The 17,360-nt window shown below is 44.4% G+C and overlaps 1 protein-coding gene across 1 annotated transcript in view; it reads right to left on the reverse strand.

Moving 5' to 3' along the window:
• Positions 1-17,360, reverse strand: part of LOC139228763 (A disintegrin and metalloproteinase with thrombospondin motifs 12-like) — an 801,719-nt gene that overhangs the window by 56,515 nt on the left and 727,844 nt on the right. The window contains exon 23 of the mRNA XM_070860105.1: positions 16,058-16,214. Within this exon, the coding sequence (XP_070716206.1) occupies positions 16,058-16,214 (157 nt within the window). The remainder of the gene's footprint in view (positions 1-16,057; positions 16,215-17,360) is intronic.

The raw sequence follows: 17,360 nt of genomic DNA on the forward strand, positions 1-17,360 counted from the left end.
GAATGACAGTATCCTCATACCTAATCCTCCTCCTCACTTTTCACTTCCTCCTCATCTCACAATCTCTTCTGACTGAGAAGCTACAGAAGATGTAAGCATGGACTTCTTACTTTCCGCCCTCCCCACAACCTTGTACCTTTTTCCTTTCAGATATCCAAGAAGTGCAACCTAGCCAGGCAGTGGAGGAAGACCAAGAAAACAGTGATGATGAAGACACACCATCACTCAAGTTCACAGTCGCAACCACCAGCTCAGATAATGAAACTGCGCGTATATTAGAGGATAGCATCGAGACAGGATCGGCAGATGGAGCGACACCGGGCACAAGTGCTTTGCAGCAAGGACAGGGGGCAAGGATATCACAGGTGCCAACACACCAGAGGGCGAGGTCACACAAGGGTTCTGCTGCAGGGGACTCAGACGAGGTATTCGATGGGACAGGCTACAGAAGAAGGCTGATGGGTGTGCATAACAAAATGCTTGATGCATTAGCAGACCTGCCAGGAAGCCTGCGTTCAATGTCAAGGAGCATGGAGGAGTCCGGCTACGACTTAACACAGGGCTTTGCGCAGAGCTTGGAGTCCATCATTTCCAGCATGGAGTTGGCCACCAGCTCCATCAACGCACTTGTGGATCCAATCTTGATGCAGCGTCTGATGGCCAATGTCTCAGCTTCCATTGCAGCCCAAGCAGCTTCCACCTAAGGTCTGAGTGCTGCAGTGGCAGCTCAGACTGATGTCATGTCAAGTCAGCATGCTACCACGCAAGGTCAGACTACCTCCGTCATGGCTATGGATACCAGTGTTCAAAGTGGCTTGCAAGGTGCCACAGCAGATCAGCAGTCTATCCTGCATCAGATTACTAAGATTGCTGAGGTGCCGCCCTTCTAGGCGCAGACCTACTCGAGGTCGTCCTCAAAAACCACATTCAGTCTCCTCTACTGAAAGTCAGCAGCCTTCCACAAGCCATGCTTCAGCCACTGGGGTAACACTTCGTAGAAGCACTAGGACAGGCAAAGTCACTTGGAAGACAGACACTAAGGAAATACACAAGGGTGATTAGTTTAAGTTTTTATGCAATATGGCATGATTTAATTTATAAATTTGGTTTGGAATATGTACTTTGTGTTGGCTTTTATTTTTGTATTCTGGCCAAGATGACGATGTGATGGCAAGTGAGTGAGGAAAGGTTAAGAGTGTGGGACTGTTAGTGAATGGGAAATTGGGGTTGAGGTTACTGGTATCGCACTTGAATTAATTCTTCACTTACAACTTGGTTGGGTCGAATGGCCTCTTTCTGTGTTGTATATCTTATGTAACCTGGGCAGAACGTGACTGTCTCGGCTGCAGCCTCCCTTCCTCTTCCTTCTCCTCGAGCAGCTTACCCTGCTCTGCGTGACCCCAGCTCATTCTCCCAGTCATGCCCAAATCAAAGAGGAAGGCCAATGCACTCTTGTCTGGGAGCAACTGGTTTGTGCAGAAACCTTGAAATCAGCAAAAAGTACTTCAGCACCTGCCACACCACTCCCTGTAAACTTTTGTAACTGGAAACAACTTTGGAAAGCATAAAAATGTGTCGAATTACAGCAACAGCCAGAGGAAATCAACCGACAACTAACCTGTAAGTAGTTGATGATCTTTTTAAATAGCACTGGAGGGGAGTCCTTCATGCTGCTTAACACATGTTCAGCTGTGCGAGATTAAGAGAGGGCTTGGCTGGGGCATGAAAATGGCAGCACAGGTGTCAAATCAGTGTTGCACCGAGTGACGTAATGCTCTGCCAGCTCTGCGTACTTCCTGCGGACGGTAAGTGCACGCTCGCTAATCCCTTTACCAAGCTGGTGTCCAGCGCACTTCGCATCAGAAGTGTGCGCATGTGCCACGAACACCATTTTGGATAGTACCGAGTCCAATTACTCAAAGTTCTGCGGTGTCATCGAGTGTTGCAATACATAATATACCCGGAAAGAGATGCTTTGCATTTTACTGGAAAGCACAGAATGCACTGAAACATACAAACATAGAAAATAGGTGCAGGAATAGGCCATTCGGCCCTTCGAGCCTGCACCAACATTCAATAAGATCATGGCTGATCATTCCCTCAGTACCCCTAAACTGCTTTCTCTCCATACCCCTTGATCCCCTTAGCCATAAGGGCCATATCTAACTCCCTCTTGAATATATCCAATGAACTGGCATCAACAACTCTCTGCGGCAGGGAATTCCACAGGCTAACTATTCTCTGAGTGAAGAAGTTTCTCCTCATCTCAGTCCTAAATAGCCGACCCCTTATCCTAAGACTGTGTCCCCTGGTTCTGGACTTCCCCAACATCGGGTACAATCTTCCCGCATCTAACCTGTCCAGTCCCGTCAGAATCTTGTATGTTTCTACGAGATCCCCCCTCATTCTTCTAAACTCCAATGTATAAAGGCCCAGTTGATCCAGTCTCTCCTCATATGTCAGTCCTGCCATCCCAGGAATCAGTCTGGTGAACATTCGCTGCACTCCCTCAATAGCAAGAACGTTCTTCCTCAGATTAGGAGACCAAAACTGAACACAATATTTCAGGTGAGGCCTCACCAAGGCCCTGTACAACTACAGTAAGACCTCCCTGCTCCTCTACTCAAATCCCCGAGCTATGAAGGCCAACATACCATTTACCACCTTTACCACCTGCTGTACCTGTATGCCAACTTTCAATGACTGATGAGCCATGACACCCAGGTCTCGTTGCACTTCCCCTTTTCCTAATCTGCTGCCATTCAGATAATATTCTGTCTTCGCGTTTTTGCCCCCAAAGTGGATAACCTTACATTTATCCACATTATACTGCATCTGCCATGCATTTGCCCACTCACCTAACCTGTCCAAGTCACCCTGCAGCCTCTTAGCGTCCCCCTCACAGCTCACACCGCCACTCAGTTTAGTGTCATCTGCAAACTTGAAGGGAATGGAGCTTTAACACAGATTTAATCAGCAACTTCAAACAGTTCATCAAAACACATGAAGAATGATCGTAAAATTATAGAAAAATTACTACACAGAATAAGGCCATTTGGCCCATTGTGTCCGTGCCGGTCGAAAAAGAGCTACCCAGCCTAATCTCACCTTCACGCACTAGGTGCATAGCCCTGTAGATTACGGCTCTTTAAGAGCACATCCAAGTATTTTTTAAAGTTGACTCTGGGATTATGGAAAGTGAGTTATAATCGTCTCCCGTATGTTTGTTTTTAATTAAGAGGGCTCGCGATGCTCAGCGCCCTCCCGGATGCTCTTCCTCCACTCAGGGACACCCAGGTGTCGGTGGGGATTGTGCATTTTATCAAGGAGATTTTGAGGGTGTCCTTGAAATGTTTCCTCTGCCCACCTGGGGCTCGCTTGGGAGTCTTGTGTCAGGCATGCGAACAATGTGGGCCGCCCAATGGAGCTGGTTGAGTGTGATCAGTGCTTCGATGATTGAGGACACTAATGTTGGTGCGTCTGTCCTCCCAGGGGATTAGCAGGATCTTGCAGAGACAATGATGGTGGTATTTCTCCAGCGATTTGAGATGTCTACTGTATATGGTCCACGTCTCTGAGCCATATAGGAGGGTGGGTATCACTACAGCCTTGTAGACCATAAGCTTGGTGCCAGATTTGAGGGCTTGATCTTCGAACAGTCTCTTCCTCAGGCAGCCAAAGGCTGCGCTGGCGCACTGGAGGTGGTGTTGAACCTCGTCGTCGATGTCTGCCCTTGCTGATAATAGGCTCCCAAGGTATGGAAAGTGGTCCACGTTGTCCAGGGCTGCGCCGTGGATCTTGATGACTGGATGGCAGTGCGGTGTGACGGGGTCAGGTTGATGAAGAACCTTTGTTTAGTGTAAGGCCTATGCTTTCGTACGCCCCAGTGAAGATGTTGATTATGACTTGGAGTTCAGCCTCTGAATGTGAACAGATGCAAGAATCGTCCGCATACTGCATCTCAACGACAGAGGATGGGATGGTCTTGGATCAGGCCTGGAGGCGATGAAAGGTGAACCGTTTATTTCCACTCCAGTGAGGAGCTTGTTGAATGTGAGTATTGCAGCGAGGAAGATTGAGAAGAGGGTTGGCGCAATGACACAGCGCTGCTTGACCCCAGTCCGGACGTGGATTGGGTCTGTGGTGGATCCGTAGGTCAGGATCACGGCTGGCATAAAATCCCCATTGAAGCACAACCTTTAATCTTTTTGATTCAGTATCTGTATTTTCCTTTCCTTAATTAAGATTGTTAGGTGTCTTTTGAAGTTCAATTCCTAGTTATGCAGTAGCTATCATGATGTCAAGCAAAACATCTCTGAAAGTGTTATGTCTTGGATAAAGAGTCAGACTAGATACTGCAAGCTCAAAATAAGTGTGATCGTAGTCCTTTATTACAGATCTCAGAGTGCCTCTCCAGCCTGTGAGGCCTCCTTATATACAGGTGCTCCCAAAAGACTGTGGGATCCCTTGGGACTCCAGGGGATAGGGCCTCTTGTGGTTAGACATGGTAATTACAGGTTTACATACATAACAGAAAGCAAAACTCAATTTAACTTAAGAGCATGCTGTAGTTGAGTAATCTCTCCAAGAAGTTTGAAAAATGATATCAAATTAATTCAAACTAGCACGAGATTAAAGTGTGAGGTACCATCGACCGACAACATTTCTCTTGAAAATGAAAACTTTTGCATTGAGCTTTGCAGAGCGAGAGACATACAAAAATAACAAGAATATAGTAGGCATTTTATACAGAGTTCAAATAAATTACATTTTACTTAAGATTTTGGGCAAAATTCGCTCGCGCCCCATTCGGGACGTTAACTTTTAACTTTTTTTAAAAAAAGTTCGAGCCCAGTGAAATGGTTTGCAAAATTGCAGGAAATTGGATGTTTTCACCCCAGGACTGAAGGGGGTGGGGAGGTGGTAAAAGAAGCGCTAATGGCCTCTGGGCGCAGCAGGGGTGCTTCTGCCAGAGATTTACCAAATTTCAGCTGACTTGCATTCAGTAATCAGCCTTCAATCTTTGCCTCTAGCTCATTCCAGCTCTTAAAGGGTAGGTAATTTCAAACTTCTGCTAATTTTCATCATTGCTTCACTTGAAACAGACACCTTAGCAATGGAGACACCTTCGTGCGATGGCTGGTACGAATCCTGCTGCATGGGAGACGGCCAGGTGCTTTAATAATGAGGCATTGGAGACATTGGTCGGGGAAGTGGAGAGAAACATAGAAACACACAAAATAGGTGCAGGAGTAGGCCATACGGCCCCTCGAGCCTGCACCACCATTCAATAAGATCATGGCTGATCATTCCTTCAGTACCCCTTTCCTGCTTTCTCTCCATACCCCTTGATCCCCTTAGCCGTAAGAGCCATAATCTAACTCCCTCTTGAATATATCCAATGAACTGGCATCAACAACTCTCTGCGGTAGGGAATTCCACAGGTTAACAACTTTCTGAGTGAAGCAGTTTCTCATCTCAGTCCTAAATGGCCTACCCCTTATCCCGTGTCCCCTGGTTCTGGACTTCCCCATCATCGAGAACATTCTTCCCACATCTAACCTGTCCACTCCCATCAGAATCTTATATGTTTCTATGAAATCCCCTCTCATCCTTCTAAACTCGAGTGTATAAAGACCCAGTTGATCCATTCTCTCCTCATATGTCAGTCCCGCCATCCTGGGAATGAGTCTGGTGAACCTTCGCTGCACTCCCTCAATAGCAAGAATGTCCTTCCTCAGATTAGGAGACCAAAACTGAACACAATATATCAAGGCCCTGTACAACAGCAGTAAGACCTCCCTGCTCCTATACTCAAATCCCCTAGCTATGAAGGCCAACATACCATTTGCTTTCTTCACTGCCTGCTGTACCTGCATGCCAACTTTCAATGACTGATGAGCCATGACACCCAGGTCTCATTGCACCTCCCCCCTTCCTAATCTGCCGTCATTCAGATAATAATCTGCCTTCATGTTTTTGTCCCCAAAGTTGATAACCTCACATTTATCCACATTATACTGCATCTGCCATGCATTTGCCCACTCACCTAACCTGTCCAAGTCATCCTGCAGCCTTTTAGCGTCCTCTTCACAGCTCACACCGCCACCCAGTTTAGTGTCATCTGCAAACTTGGAGATATTACATTCAATTTCTTCATCTAAATCATTAATGTATATTGTAAAGATCTGGGGTACCAGCACTGAGCCCTGCGGCACCCCACTAGACACTGCCTGCCATTCTGAAAAGGACCCGTTTATCCCGACTCTCTGCTTCCTGTCTGCCAACCAGTTCTCTATCCATGTCAGTATATTACCCCCAATACCACGTGCTTTGATTTTGCACACCAATCTCTTGTTTGGGACCTTGTCAAAAGCCTTTTCAAAGTCCAAATACACCACATCCACTGGTTCTCTCTTGTCCACTCTGCTAGTTACATCCTCACAAAATTCCAGGAGGTTTGTCAAGCATGATTTCCCTTTCATAAATCCATGCTGACTTGGATCGATCCTGTCACTACTTTTCAAATGCGTTGCTATTTCACCTTTAATAATTGATTCCAACATTTTCCCCACCACTGATGTCAGGCTAACCAGTCTATAATTGCCCGTTTTTTCTCTCCCTCCTTTTTTAAACAGTGGTATTACATTAGCTACCCTCCAGTCCACAGGAACTGATCCAGAGTCGATAGACTGTTGGAAAATGATCACCAATGCATCCACTATTTCTATGGCCACTTCCTTAAGTACTCTGGGATGCAGATTATCGGGCCCCGGGGATTTATTCGGCTTCAATCCCATCAATTTCCCTAACACAATTTCCCGCTTTATAAGGATATCTTTCTCATTAGACCCTCGGTCCCCTAGTATTTCTGGAAGGTTATTTGTGTCTTTCTTCATGAAAACAGAACCAAAGTATTTGTTTAACTGGTCCGCCATTTCTTTGCTCCCCATTATAAATTCACCTGAATCTGACTGCAAGTGACCTAAATTTGTCTTCACTAATCTTTTTCTCTTCACATATCTATAGAAGCGTTTGCAGTCAGTTTTTATGTTCCCAGCAAGCTTTCTCTCATACTCTATTTCCTCCCTTCTAATTAAACCCTTTGTCCTCCTCTGCTGTATTACAAAATTCTCCCAGTCCTTAGGTTTGCTGCTTTTTCTGGCCAATTTATATGCCTCTTCCTTGGATTTAACACTATCCTTAATTTCCCTTGTTAGCCACGGTTAAGCCACCTTCCCAGTTTTATTTTTACTCCAGACAGGTATGTACAATTGTTGGCCATTGCCTATCCACCATCAACTCTAAGTATCACTCACCAGTCTATTCTAGCCAATTCACGTCTCGTACCATCAAAGTTACTTTTCTTCAAGTTCAGAACCCTAGTCTCTGAATTAACTTTGTCACTCTCCATCTTAATAAAGAATTCTACCATATTATGGTCACTCTTCCCCAAGAGGCCTCGCACAACAAGATTGTTAATTAGTCCTTTCTCATTACGCATCAGCCAGTCTAGGATGGCAAGCCCTTTAGTTGGTTCCTCAACATATTGGTCTAGAAAACCATCCGTAATACACTCCAGGAAATCCTCTTCCATCGAATAGCTACCAGTTTGGTTAACCCAGTCAATATGTAGATTGAAGTCGCCCATGATAACTGCTGTACGTTTATTGCATGCAACCCTAATTTCTTGTTTGATGCTGTCCCCATCTCATTACCACTGTTTGCTGGTCTGTACACAACTCCCACTAGCATTTTCTGCTCTTTGGTATTCCGTAGCTCTACCCATACCGATTCCACATCATCCAAGCTAATGTCCTTCCTTACTATTGCATTAATTTCCTCTTTAACTAGCAATGCCACCCCACCTCCTTTTCCTTTCTGTCTATCCTTCCTAAACATTGAATGTTGAGAAGGTAGGAATCACTGTTCCCTGCAAGGAAGGAGGCCATCGCCACAGGTATTCAGGGCCATGTGGCGAGAAGTGACTAAGAAGGTGTCAGCTAGCACTGTGGTAGACAGAACACTGACACAGTGCTGTAAGAAATTCAACGACCTCAGTTGGGTAGTCAAGGTGTGTACATGCTTCCACACCTCCTGCATACCAACCTCTGAACCTCTGTCTGTGCACACTGTGCAAACCACCACTTCCTCACCATTCAACCACTAAGCATCTGCAGCTACTCACAACTCTTTTGATAGGAGACAAAATTAACCAGTTAAATCAAGTGCCCCCCAATCTGGGGGACACTCCAAACATTTTTCAAGGCCCTTTTTTTTTTGTATTTTTTGGGGCACTAAAATCATAATTTTTACAAGTGCCCCCTATAAAAGGGGACTGCAGCTACTCACATTCTTATTCTCATGCCTTGCCTCCCTACATTCACAGTTATTCAACCCGGCAGGCATATCTTCTACATAAATAGCTGGACATTTACTCATACAAGCTCCTTTCTTTTGCAGGCCAAGCTGGCGCTCAGATGGTTGGCGCCATGGCAGGCGGAGACGTCGACACCTGCTGGGGGCAACAACAGTATCTTTATCCCCTCTCCTTTTCTCATCCTACTTCTCCATCAAACCAGAAGGCTTTATCACTTTCCAGCTCCTGATAATGTCTGCCTTTCTTGCTCCATTCGTGCCCCCCTGTTCCCACCTTAACACGTGTCTCATGCCATTTATGCTTTCAGGAAACCAGCCAGCAGATGTAAGGGCAGACGCGCCGCTCAGCCACTGGCAGTTTCCCGCAGGGGAAAGCTGTTGGGGGCACCGAGGAGCAATTTCCCACTTGGGGTGGAAAGGAGGTCACTGCCGATCAGTAAGGGGATGGCGGGGTGGGAACACCGGCGGAGCGGGAAAGTCCACTGCCCCCCAACAAATTAGGGCAATATTGCGATTGTCGGTGACTCTGTGCCGACTGAGTGGTGAGTGCTTTCCGCACCTCAGCGCCTCTTAAATCAAGGGGCTATTTCGGCCCCTGTGCCTCTTTTTCTGGACTCTCTCAACTAAAGGAAATATTTTCTATATGCTCTATTGTACCCTTTAATCATCGTAAACAATAAGATCACCCGGTAATGTTGCATACTCAAATGTATACTAACCTAGTCTATGCAACATGTCCACAGTAATTTAATTTTCTAAGGTCCAGTATCAGGCTGACAAATTTGGGCTGCAGACCCTCCAAGACTATGGAGCCGAAATTCAGGGTCCGCATAAGGCCTGTTTCCGCCGTTTTGCGGCGACCATGCAGCGGAATCGAGTGGCCGCCGCATTGCAGTCCAAAGGCCGCCCGACCTAAATTCAGGTCGGGGATTTTTCGGCATGTCCCCACCTTCGCCCCGTTGCTGCCAACTGCCGCAAGCGCATTCTCAAAACGCATACCACCGCTCTCCCGCACCTCCAGAATACTCCGACCGAAATTTAGATAACAAAATCATTGCCCCGCCGCGCGGTGTCCCCGACAGCTTTCCGTGATGGTGCATCTTTTCCTGATGTGCTGCCGGGCCGCGCAAATATGGCCTTCAAGGGGAGGGAGCACTGCCGTGTCTTTATTTTTGACGGCCAACTTCCCGAGCGTCCGGCAAAATATTGACCACGGGTTCAGCCGGGCCACCAACAGGCAGCCTGGACTCCTCTTGGGTGTGAGACCGCTGGCCCGGATGAAACCCTCCCTGATGGCCCAGTGGCCGAAGCTAAAAAATGCCCGATTCTCTCCCCTTTAACGGAGAGAAGAGTGCGTGGTAATGCACACGTGCTGTGACGTCTCCACCGCTGAGTGATTTGCGGCGGAGACTCAATCCACACCAACTTCTGCACCTCAGCAGGACTTCCACCAGACTTCCTCCCCCACTACGACCGATTGCCGTTCCAACATTAAAAAATCTTCTAAGTCCTAAAAAATGGATTGAACAGCCGGCTCATCACTCCCGACGGAAAAATGAGGTAAAAAATCATAGGTGCACCAGCTTTCTGGCATGCCTGAATTTTGGCCCTCATGTATCCTTCCTGCAGTGCAGTGCCTAGAACTGCAATGCACACGCACTATTTACGGTCCAGATATAGTCTAACCAGAGCTCCATACATGTGTAGCATAACTTCCAACCATTTGTTTTCCAGCCCCCTTGAGATTAAGGGCTGATTTTCCATTCAGTATTTAAAGTATATTTTGGATCTGTCCACCAGTTCCTAGTTTCTCACGATTTAGAAAATATTCTGATCTAATTTTCTTCGGCCTGCAGTAGATGACTTCACACTTCTCCAAATTGAACTCCACCTACCAGAATTTTACCCACTCACTTAAAGCTTTAACATTAAATTCCCATCTACACTACTTATTGTGCCACCTATTGTGTCGTCAGCAAGCTCTCTATTCCTTCATCTAAGTCATCGAAAAATATAGCAAAAAATCTGAGGCCCCAGTGCAGATCCCTGGGGAACACAACTCATCACATCCCGCTAATCAGAGAGTATTCCCTTTCTTCTTTTTTCTTTCTCGGTCTTCTTTCAGCCAACCAAAAACAACACACCACAAAAGGTTACATGCAATTCCATGCAATCTTATTTTTGCTAATGATTTCCTGTGTGGAACCTTATCAAATGACTTCTGGAAGACAACATCCTTAGACATTCTCTGTCCAATATGTTAGTGTCGTCCTCTAAATTTTTTACTAGCTTACTCATACACTGTAGTTGTGTACATTTACAAAATAGGGAGTGAGCACCAAACTTTAGGGTTGGTGGCAGCTGGTCAGTGAGGGCCAACAGTGAGGGACACAAGAGTGGAATTTCTCACCATTTAGAAAATATCCTGATCTACCGTTCTTAGGTCCAAAGTGGATGACTTTGCAGTTCCCCAAATTGACCTCCTGCCATAGTTTTCCCCACTACCTTAATCTATCAATATCTCTTTGCAAATTTCCACTCTCATCTACACCATCAATGTATTTGTGTTGTCAGCAAACTTGGATATACAGTTCTCTATGCCTTCATCTAAGTCACTGAAATATATAATGAAAGGCTGAGGACCCAGTAGAGATTTCTGGGGAACCCCAATTGACACATCCCACTAATAAGAGAACATTCCATGTATCTCTAATTTCTGTCGCCAATCTCCGTTGTCATAAGGTTACCTCCAATTCCATACACTAATTGTTGCTAATGATCTCCTGTGTGGAACCTTACAAAATTTATTTCACAAGTTTTTTTACAAGATTATTCAGACAAGAGCTACACTTCACAAACAATGCTGACTTTCTTTGACTACCTATGAGCAATGCATGGTAGATCTACCAATGATGTTAAGTAGTTGTGTACATTTACAGAACAGGGAGTGAGCACCAAACTCAAGGACTGGCAGTAACCGATCAGTGAGGATCAACAGTGAGGTAGCGGAGAGAGAAGCTCAGTAACCATCAGAAACCAGGCTCCAGGTCCCACACTACCAATGAGCAATGCCATGGAAGATCGATTCGTGACAAAAAATTCAACTATTCCACCCAACAGTGCATCAGTATTACTGGATCTGCCAAGCTGTTCATATTGCTCAGTCTGACTTACATAAATAATGAAATCAGTTAAATATGCTGACTCAAACCTTTCAATGCTCGCAACCATTCATCTAATGTTGGTTGATGTTTTCATTGTTTGTGTTCCCTTCACAAAGTAAACCTGTTCTGATCTTCTACCCAACCACATTCATTCCTAGATAGAGCAGCCTGTTAGTCAGTCAGTGTAGCTCCCTTTCCTTCACATAAACTGGTTGTTCAGCTTCCTGCCTCATAATTTACCCCGTTTACAAACCTTTTGTGATGTTTTTTGTCACTGTGATGCACACTGTGAGGCTTGCCCTGTGGTGTCATGATTTGAATTGTCCAGTTAAAGGGGCCTCTCACTTTGATGAAACAGTGTTTGGCATATCCTTGGACTTCATTCAGGTAACAATGACTTGATGCACTAGATTGCAATAACTGGTTTCCAGGTGGTTGCGACCCAGACAACGGGGTGTGTGATCGATGGGCAGATAAGATAGTTTGCCTTCTACCACTGATGTTACTGTAGTTTTATTCATTTACAGCAACAGGAGTAGGTCATCCAGCCTCTCGAGCCCATTCCACCATTTAATTAGATGATGGCTGATCAGTATCACAACTCCATTTGCTCGTCTTTGATCCCTATCCATTGATAAACTGAGGAACATACGAACAAGATTAGTCCATTCATCCCCAAGCCTGTTCCGCTATTCAATTAGATGATGGCTGATCTGTATCTATCACTCCAGGTTTTGACATTTTCAATTGAACCAGTCTCAACAGATTTTGGGAGTAGAGAGTTCTTAAATGCCACTAACATTTGTGTAAAGAAGTGCTTCCTGACAACACTCCTGAACAGACTAGCTTGAATAAGATTATGCCTCTTGTTATGGAAACTCTCACTAAAGGAAATAGTTTCCATATACTCTATTGTATCCTTTGGTAATCGTAAACAGCTCAATAAGATCACCCCATAATCTTGTATACTCAAGGGTATACAAGCCTATTCTATGCAACATGTCCTCAATCATTTAATTTTCTAAGCTCCGGTATCAGTCTGGCAAATCTGAGCTGCAACCCCTCTCCCCAAGACCAATATATCCTTCCTGCGGTGTGGTGCTCAGAACTGTATGTAATACTCCAGATGCAGTCTTAACCAGAACTCCATACAAATGGAGCATAACCTCCAACCATTTGTATTCCAGCACCCTTGAAATAAAGACTGATTTTCAATTCGCTATTTAAATTATTTCTAAGTTTCTCACCATTTGGAAAATACTCTGATCTAACTTTCTTAGGTCTAAAGTGGGTCACTTCGCATTTCCAAATTGAACTGCAACTACTAGAGTTTTATCCACTCATTTAATCACTTTGCAACTTTTCTCTCACATCTACACTACTTACTGTGCCACTTTACTTAGTGTTGTTAGTAATCTTGGATATACGGCTCTCTGTTCCTTCATCTAAGTCATTGAAAAATAGTGAAAAGCTGAGTCCCCAGTAGAGATCCCTAGGGAACACCATTCATCATATCCTGCTAATCAGAGACCATCCCCTTTTCTGCTAATTTGTGTCTCTTTTCTCTCAATCAATTAGCAATCCTTGTCACAACTCTTTTGTAGCAAAACAAAATTGAACAATTAGATCAAGTGCCCCCTGATCTGGGGGACACTCCAAACACTTATCAAGGTCCTTTTATTTTGTGTTATTTTGTGTTTTTTTGTGGGGCACTGAAATCATAAATTATACAATTGCCCCCTATAAATGGGGAGAGGGACACTAAAACCGGCAATAAAACAAATAAAATTTTAAAACATATAAAATCAAATAAAAATTTGGTTGCTGGGGGTAATGATGCACTCCAGTCCCTCCGGTGCTCACCTCTCACGGAAGGCCGGGAGCGTACCGGTGGACACCGCGTGCTCCATCTCCAAGGACACCCTGGCTCGGATGCATACACGGAAGAGAGGCAGACAGTCAGGCTGAACGACCCCCTCGATCGCCTGCTGCCTGGACTGGCTGATGGCACCCTTGGCCGTGCCCAGGAGCAGAGCTACGAGGAGGCCTTTGGACCTACCCACTCCCCTCGACATAGGGTGCCCAAAGATCAGGAGCGTGGGACTGAAGTGCAACCAGAATTTGAGGAGAAGCCCTTTTAAATAGTAGAATAGGGGCTGCAACCTTGCACACTCCATAAAAACATGGAACACGGACTCCTCCAGACCGCAGAAATTGCAGGCGGCCTGGGAGCCCGTGAACCGGCTTAAAAATTTATTGCACGGGACTGCTCCGTGCACCACCCTCCAGGCCAAGTCCCCAATAAAATGTGGGAGGACTCTCGCGTAGAGTGCACTCCACTCCATCGGGGACTTCCGCCTCCTCCGGACGGCAAGATGGTGCACCATGGCGTGTCCGGACGGCAGACGAGGATGGCAAGGTTGAGAGTGTACAGGAAACCCCTCAGCGCAGAACTGAAAGGCACGGAGGGGATTTCCCCGAGGCGGCTCAAGTTGCAACCCTTGTCACAAGGTTACCTGCAATTCCATCCAATCTCATTTTTGCTAATGATCTCCTGTGTGGAACCTTATCAAAAGACTTCTGGAAGTCCATACAGGCAACATCCATAGACACTCCCTGTCCACCATGTCAGTGCCATCCTCTAAAATGTTTAGTGGATTAGTCAGACAGGAGCTACATTTTGAAAATCTATGCTGACTTTCTTTGACTACCTATGAGCAATGCCATGGGAGATCTACCAATGATAAGTATGTGTGTACATTTACAGAACAGGGAGAGAACACCAAACTCAAGGACTGGCAGCAGCTGACCAGTGAAGGATAGCAGTGAGGGACCCGACAGTGGAGCTCAGTAAACATCAGTAACCTGGCTCCGGGCCCCAGACTAGATACGAGCAATGCCATTGAAAGTTTTCTACTGTCAAGAAATGCAACTATTCCGGTTCACGATGCATCAATATTATTAGGTCTGTTAAACTGTTGATATTGCTCGTTATACTTTCACAAATTATGATACTGGATTAACATGCTGAGAAAAACCTTTCAATGTCCGCAACACTTCATGTAATCAGTTGGCTGAATTTTTCATTGTTTGTGTTTCCTTCACAAAATAAACCTGTTCAGATCTACTACCCAAACACACTCATTCCTAGATAGAGCAGCTTGTTAGTCACAATTAGTGCCTCTCCCTTTCCTTCAATTAAACTGGTTGTGTAAGCTACTGCCCAAAATTTACCCCGTTTACAAACCTCTTGTGATGTTTTTGGCACTGTGATGCACACTGTGAGAGTAAGGCTTTCCCTGTGATGTCATGGTTTGACCCATCCGGTTAAAGGGGCCTCACTTTGATGAAACAGTGTTAGGCAAACCCTTGGGCTTCATTCAGGTAACAATGACTTGAAGTGCTAGATTGCAATAATTGGTTTTCTGATGATTGTGACCCGGACAACAGGGTGTGCGACCGATGGGCAGTGATAAGATGGTCTGCCTTCTACCAATGATGTTAAGTAGTTGTATACATTTAAAGCAACAGGAGTAGGCCATCCAACCTCTTGAGCCCATTCCACCAATAAATTAGATGATGATTGATCAGTATCTCAACTCTGTTTACTCGCCATTGATCCCTATCCTTTGATAAACTGAGGCACATAGGAACAAGAATAGGAGATTTTCATTTCAAGGATTGTTATGCCTTTTAATTTCTTTTTTCATTAACGGCAGATTTGAAATGACAACATTTATATCGTTTCATGGGAGCTGTGTTGGCACTTGACCTCCTGCTGTGACATCACTGTTGTAGGCTACTTAGGCAGAGACAAAAGCAGAGCCAAATAGAGAGAGAAAGACTAGGAAGAAGATAAGGGTTAGAAGGGGGACAGACAGAGAGAGAAGGGACTGAGGGTTAGGGGGGGTTGGGAGAGAGAGAGATGGGACTGACGGTTAGAGGGGGGAGAGAGAGAGACTGAGAGAGATGGGACTGAGGGTACTAGAGGGAGACCAATCCCCAAGGCATTTTAACCCAGCAAGGAATCAAAGCCTTTAGGAGCAGAGCAAAGAAAGTTAGGGAAAAAATTGATTAAGTCAAAAAAGCAAAAATATGACAGGCGATAATGTTTTTACATTTAGCTGATTAAGATTAAATAAAGTCTGTTGAACACAAGGAATGGGTGGAAGGGACCGATTTCTTGATTCATTTCAGTTGTATAACTCTGAGGAAATTCTGTTTGTCACAGATGTATCAAACACTGGAACTCTGCTGGTTGCAGCCCCATGCCCTTTGGTCAGTCTAATGCTTGTCGTAATAAACAGATCAAGACTCCATCCAAATGGTTAAAGTTTTTAAGAGCACGATGCTTCATTTCTGTTTGGCATTATACTGAACACTGCACAGTTCCACAGTTATTTAATAAGGAAAAGTGCCAAGCTTTCTTATGGTTTGAGGTTTGTTGATCACTAAATGCAAGTTAGCTGGCTTACCAGAAAACATTTGTGCCACTGATTGAAGCATTTTCTTACCGTTGTTATTCATGCACTTCTGGAAGTTGCACTTCTGGACCACATCTGGAGATGGCTCAAACTCACAAATGCTGCTGTCTTCCTCCGTCTTATTAGTTGCCATGTTTATGCATTTCACCGTCCGGAGCTGTAAGCCTCCTCCGCAGGATGCAGAGCACTACATTATTAGAACAAGTATTGTTTTTATTTAAGTGTAATATAAATTGATCTTCTGTCCTCATTAATATAATAGAGGCAAATCTTTAATACTTGTGGAAACATTCCTGTTGCCTCACTGACAGGAACATATTAATAATAAAAATATTGATATATAAGTACTTGCTAGATCAATTATAAAGTGAAAAAGATAGCATCAAGCAATGGCAAACTAGCAAACCTTAAAAAAACACTTTCATGTATTTGAGTCTTTACGTTTTGGATTTTGTCCTTCCAATTTCTTCCACATCCACCATGCAAGTACTCAAATGAAGGCAATAGGACCAATTAAGTCTAAAAGGCAGTAGGTGTCCTCTTTCTCACATATCTCAGTGCCAGAAGCCCTTTGGCTCTTGTTTTTGACTCCACAGTCAATAGCCATTATGACAGCACTGGATTTCCACCCATGATTCTGGATGCAGACCAATGCTAATGACCTGAAACAAAAATTCTGGCAATGTCAAATTATGCCAAATTATTATGGCCAATAAATTAGATTTTGTTTTATTGCTAAGGACTCCAAGACTTTTATTCAGCGTTTTCAAAGTCTGCCCATTGAAAATTAATTCCATTGTTTTATTGGGACTGTTAAGCCACATTTTTACGACCTGGGATTTTCCCCAGTGTTGCTGGGGATCATTTTCCCTAATTTTATTTTTCTGCAAATCGGTGGCCTTGAGCATAAGCCTATGGTTTGATAACTAAAAAGATTGAAATAAACATAAAGTAAATTCAGACTGTGGGCTCAGACTTCATTTTTAAAACCGAGGACCTGCAAATATAGAAAGTCTAAAGTCTCAACACAAATTAATTGTGATATTTGTTTATAAAGCAGCACAAATATATTGCCCAACAATGTTTTACCATTGATGGTGCCTGTTTAATGAAACTACTTTGCATATTTTTAAGGTAGTTTATGAAAAGTGTATATGTATTAGTATTACCAGGCAGCTTTTTACTAAAGCTTAGTTTGTAAAAAAAATGGAATGAGACTGATTGGATTTGATTTGGACTAAATTGGTTGATTGGATTTGATTTGATTAGGTTTGATTAGATTTGATTTGATTGGATTAGATTGGATTAGATTTGCACTCAGCTGGTGGATTTG

The sequence above is a fragment of the Pristiophorus japonicus genome, chromosome 2, assembly GCF_044704955.1.
Source record: "Pristiophorus japonicus isolate sPriJap1 chromosome 2, sPriJap1.hap1, whole genome shotgun sequence".
NCBI lineage: Eukaryota > Metazoa > Chordata > Chondrichthyes > Pristiophoridae > Pristiophorus > Pristiophorus japonicus.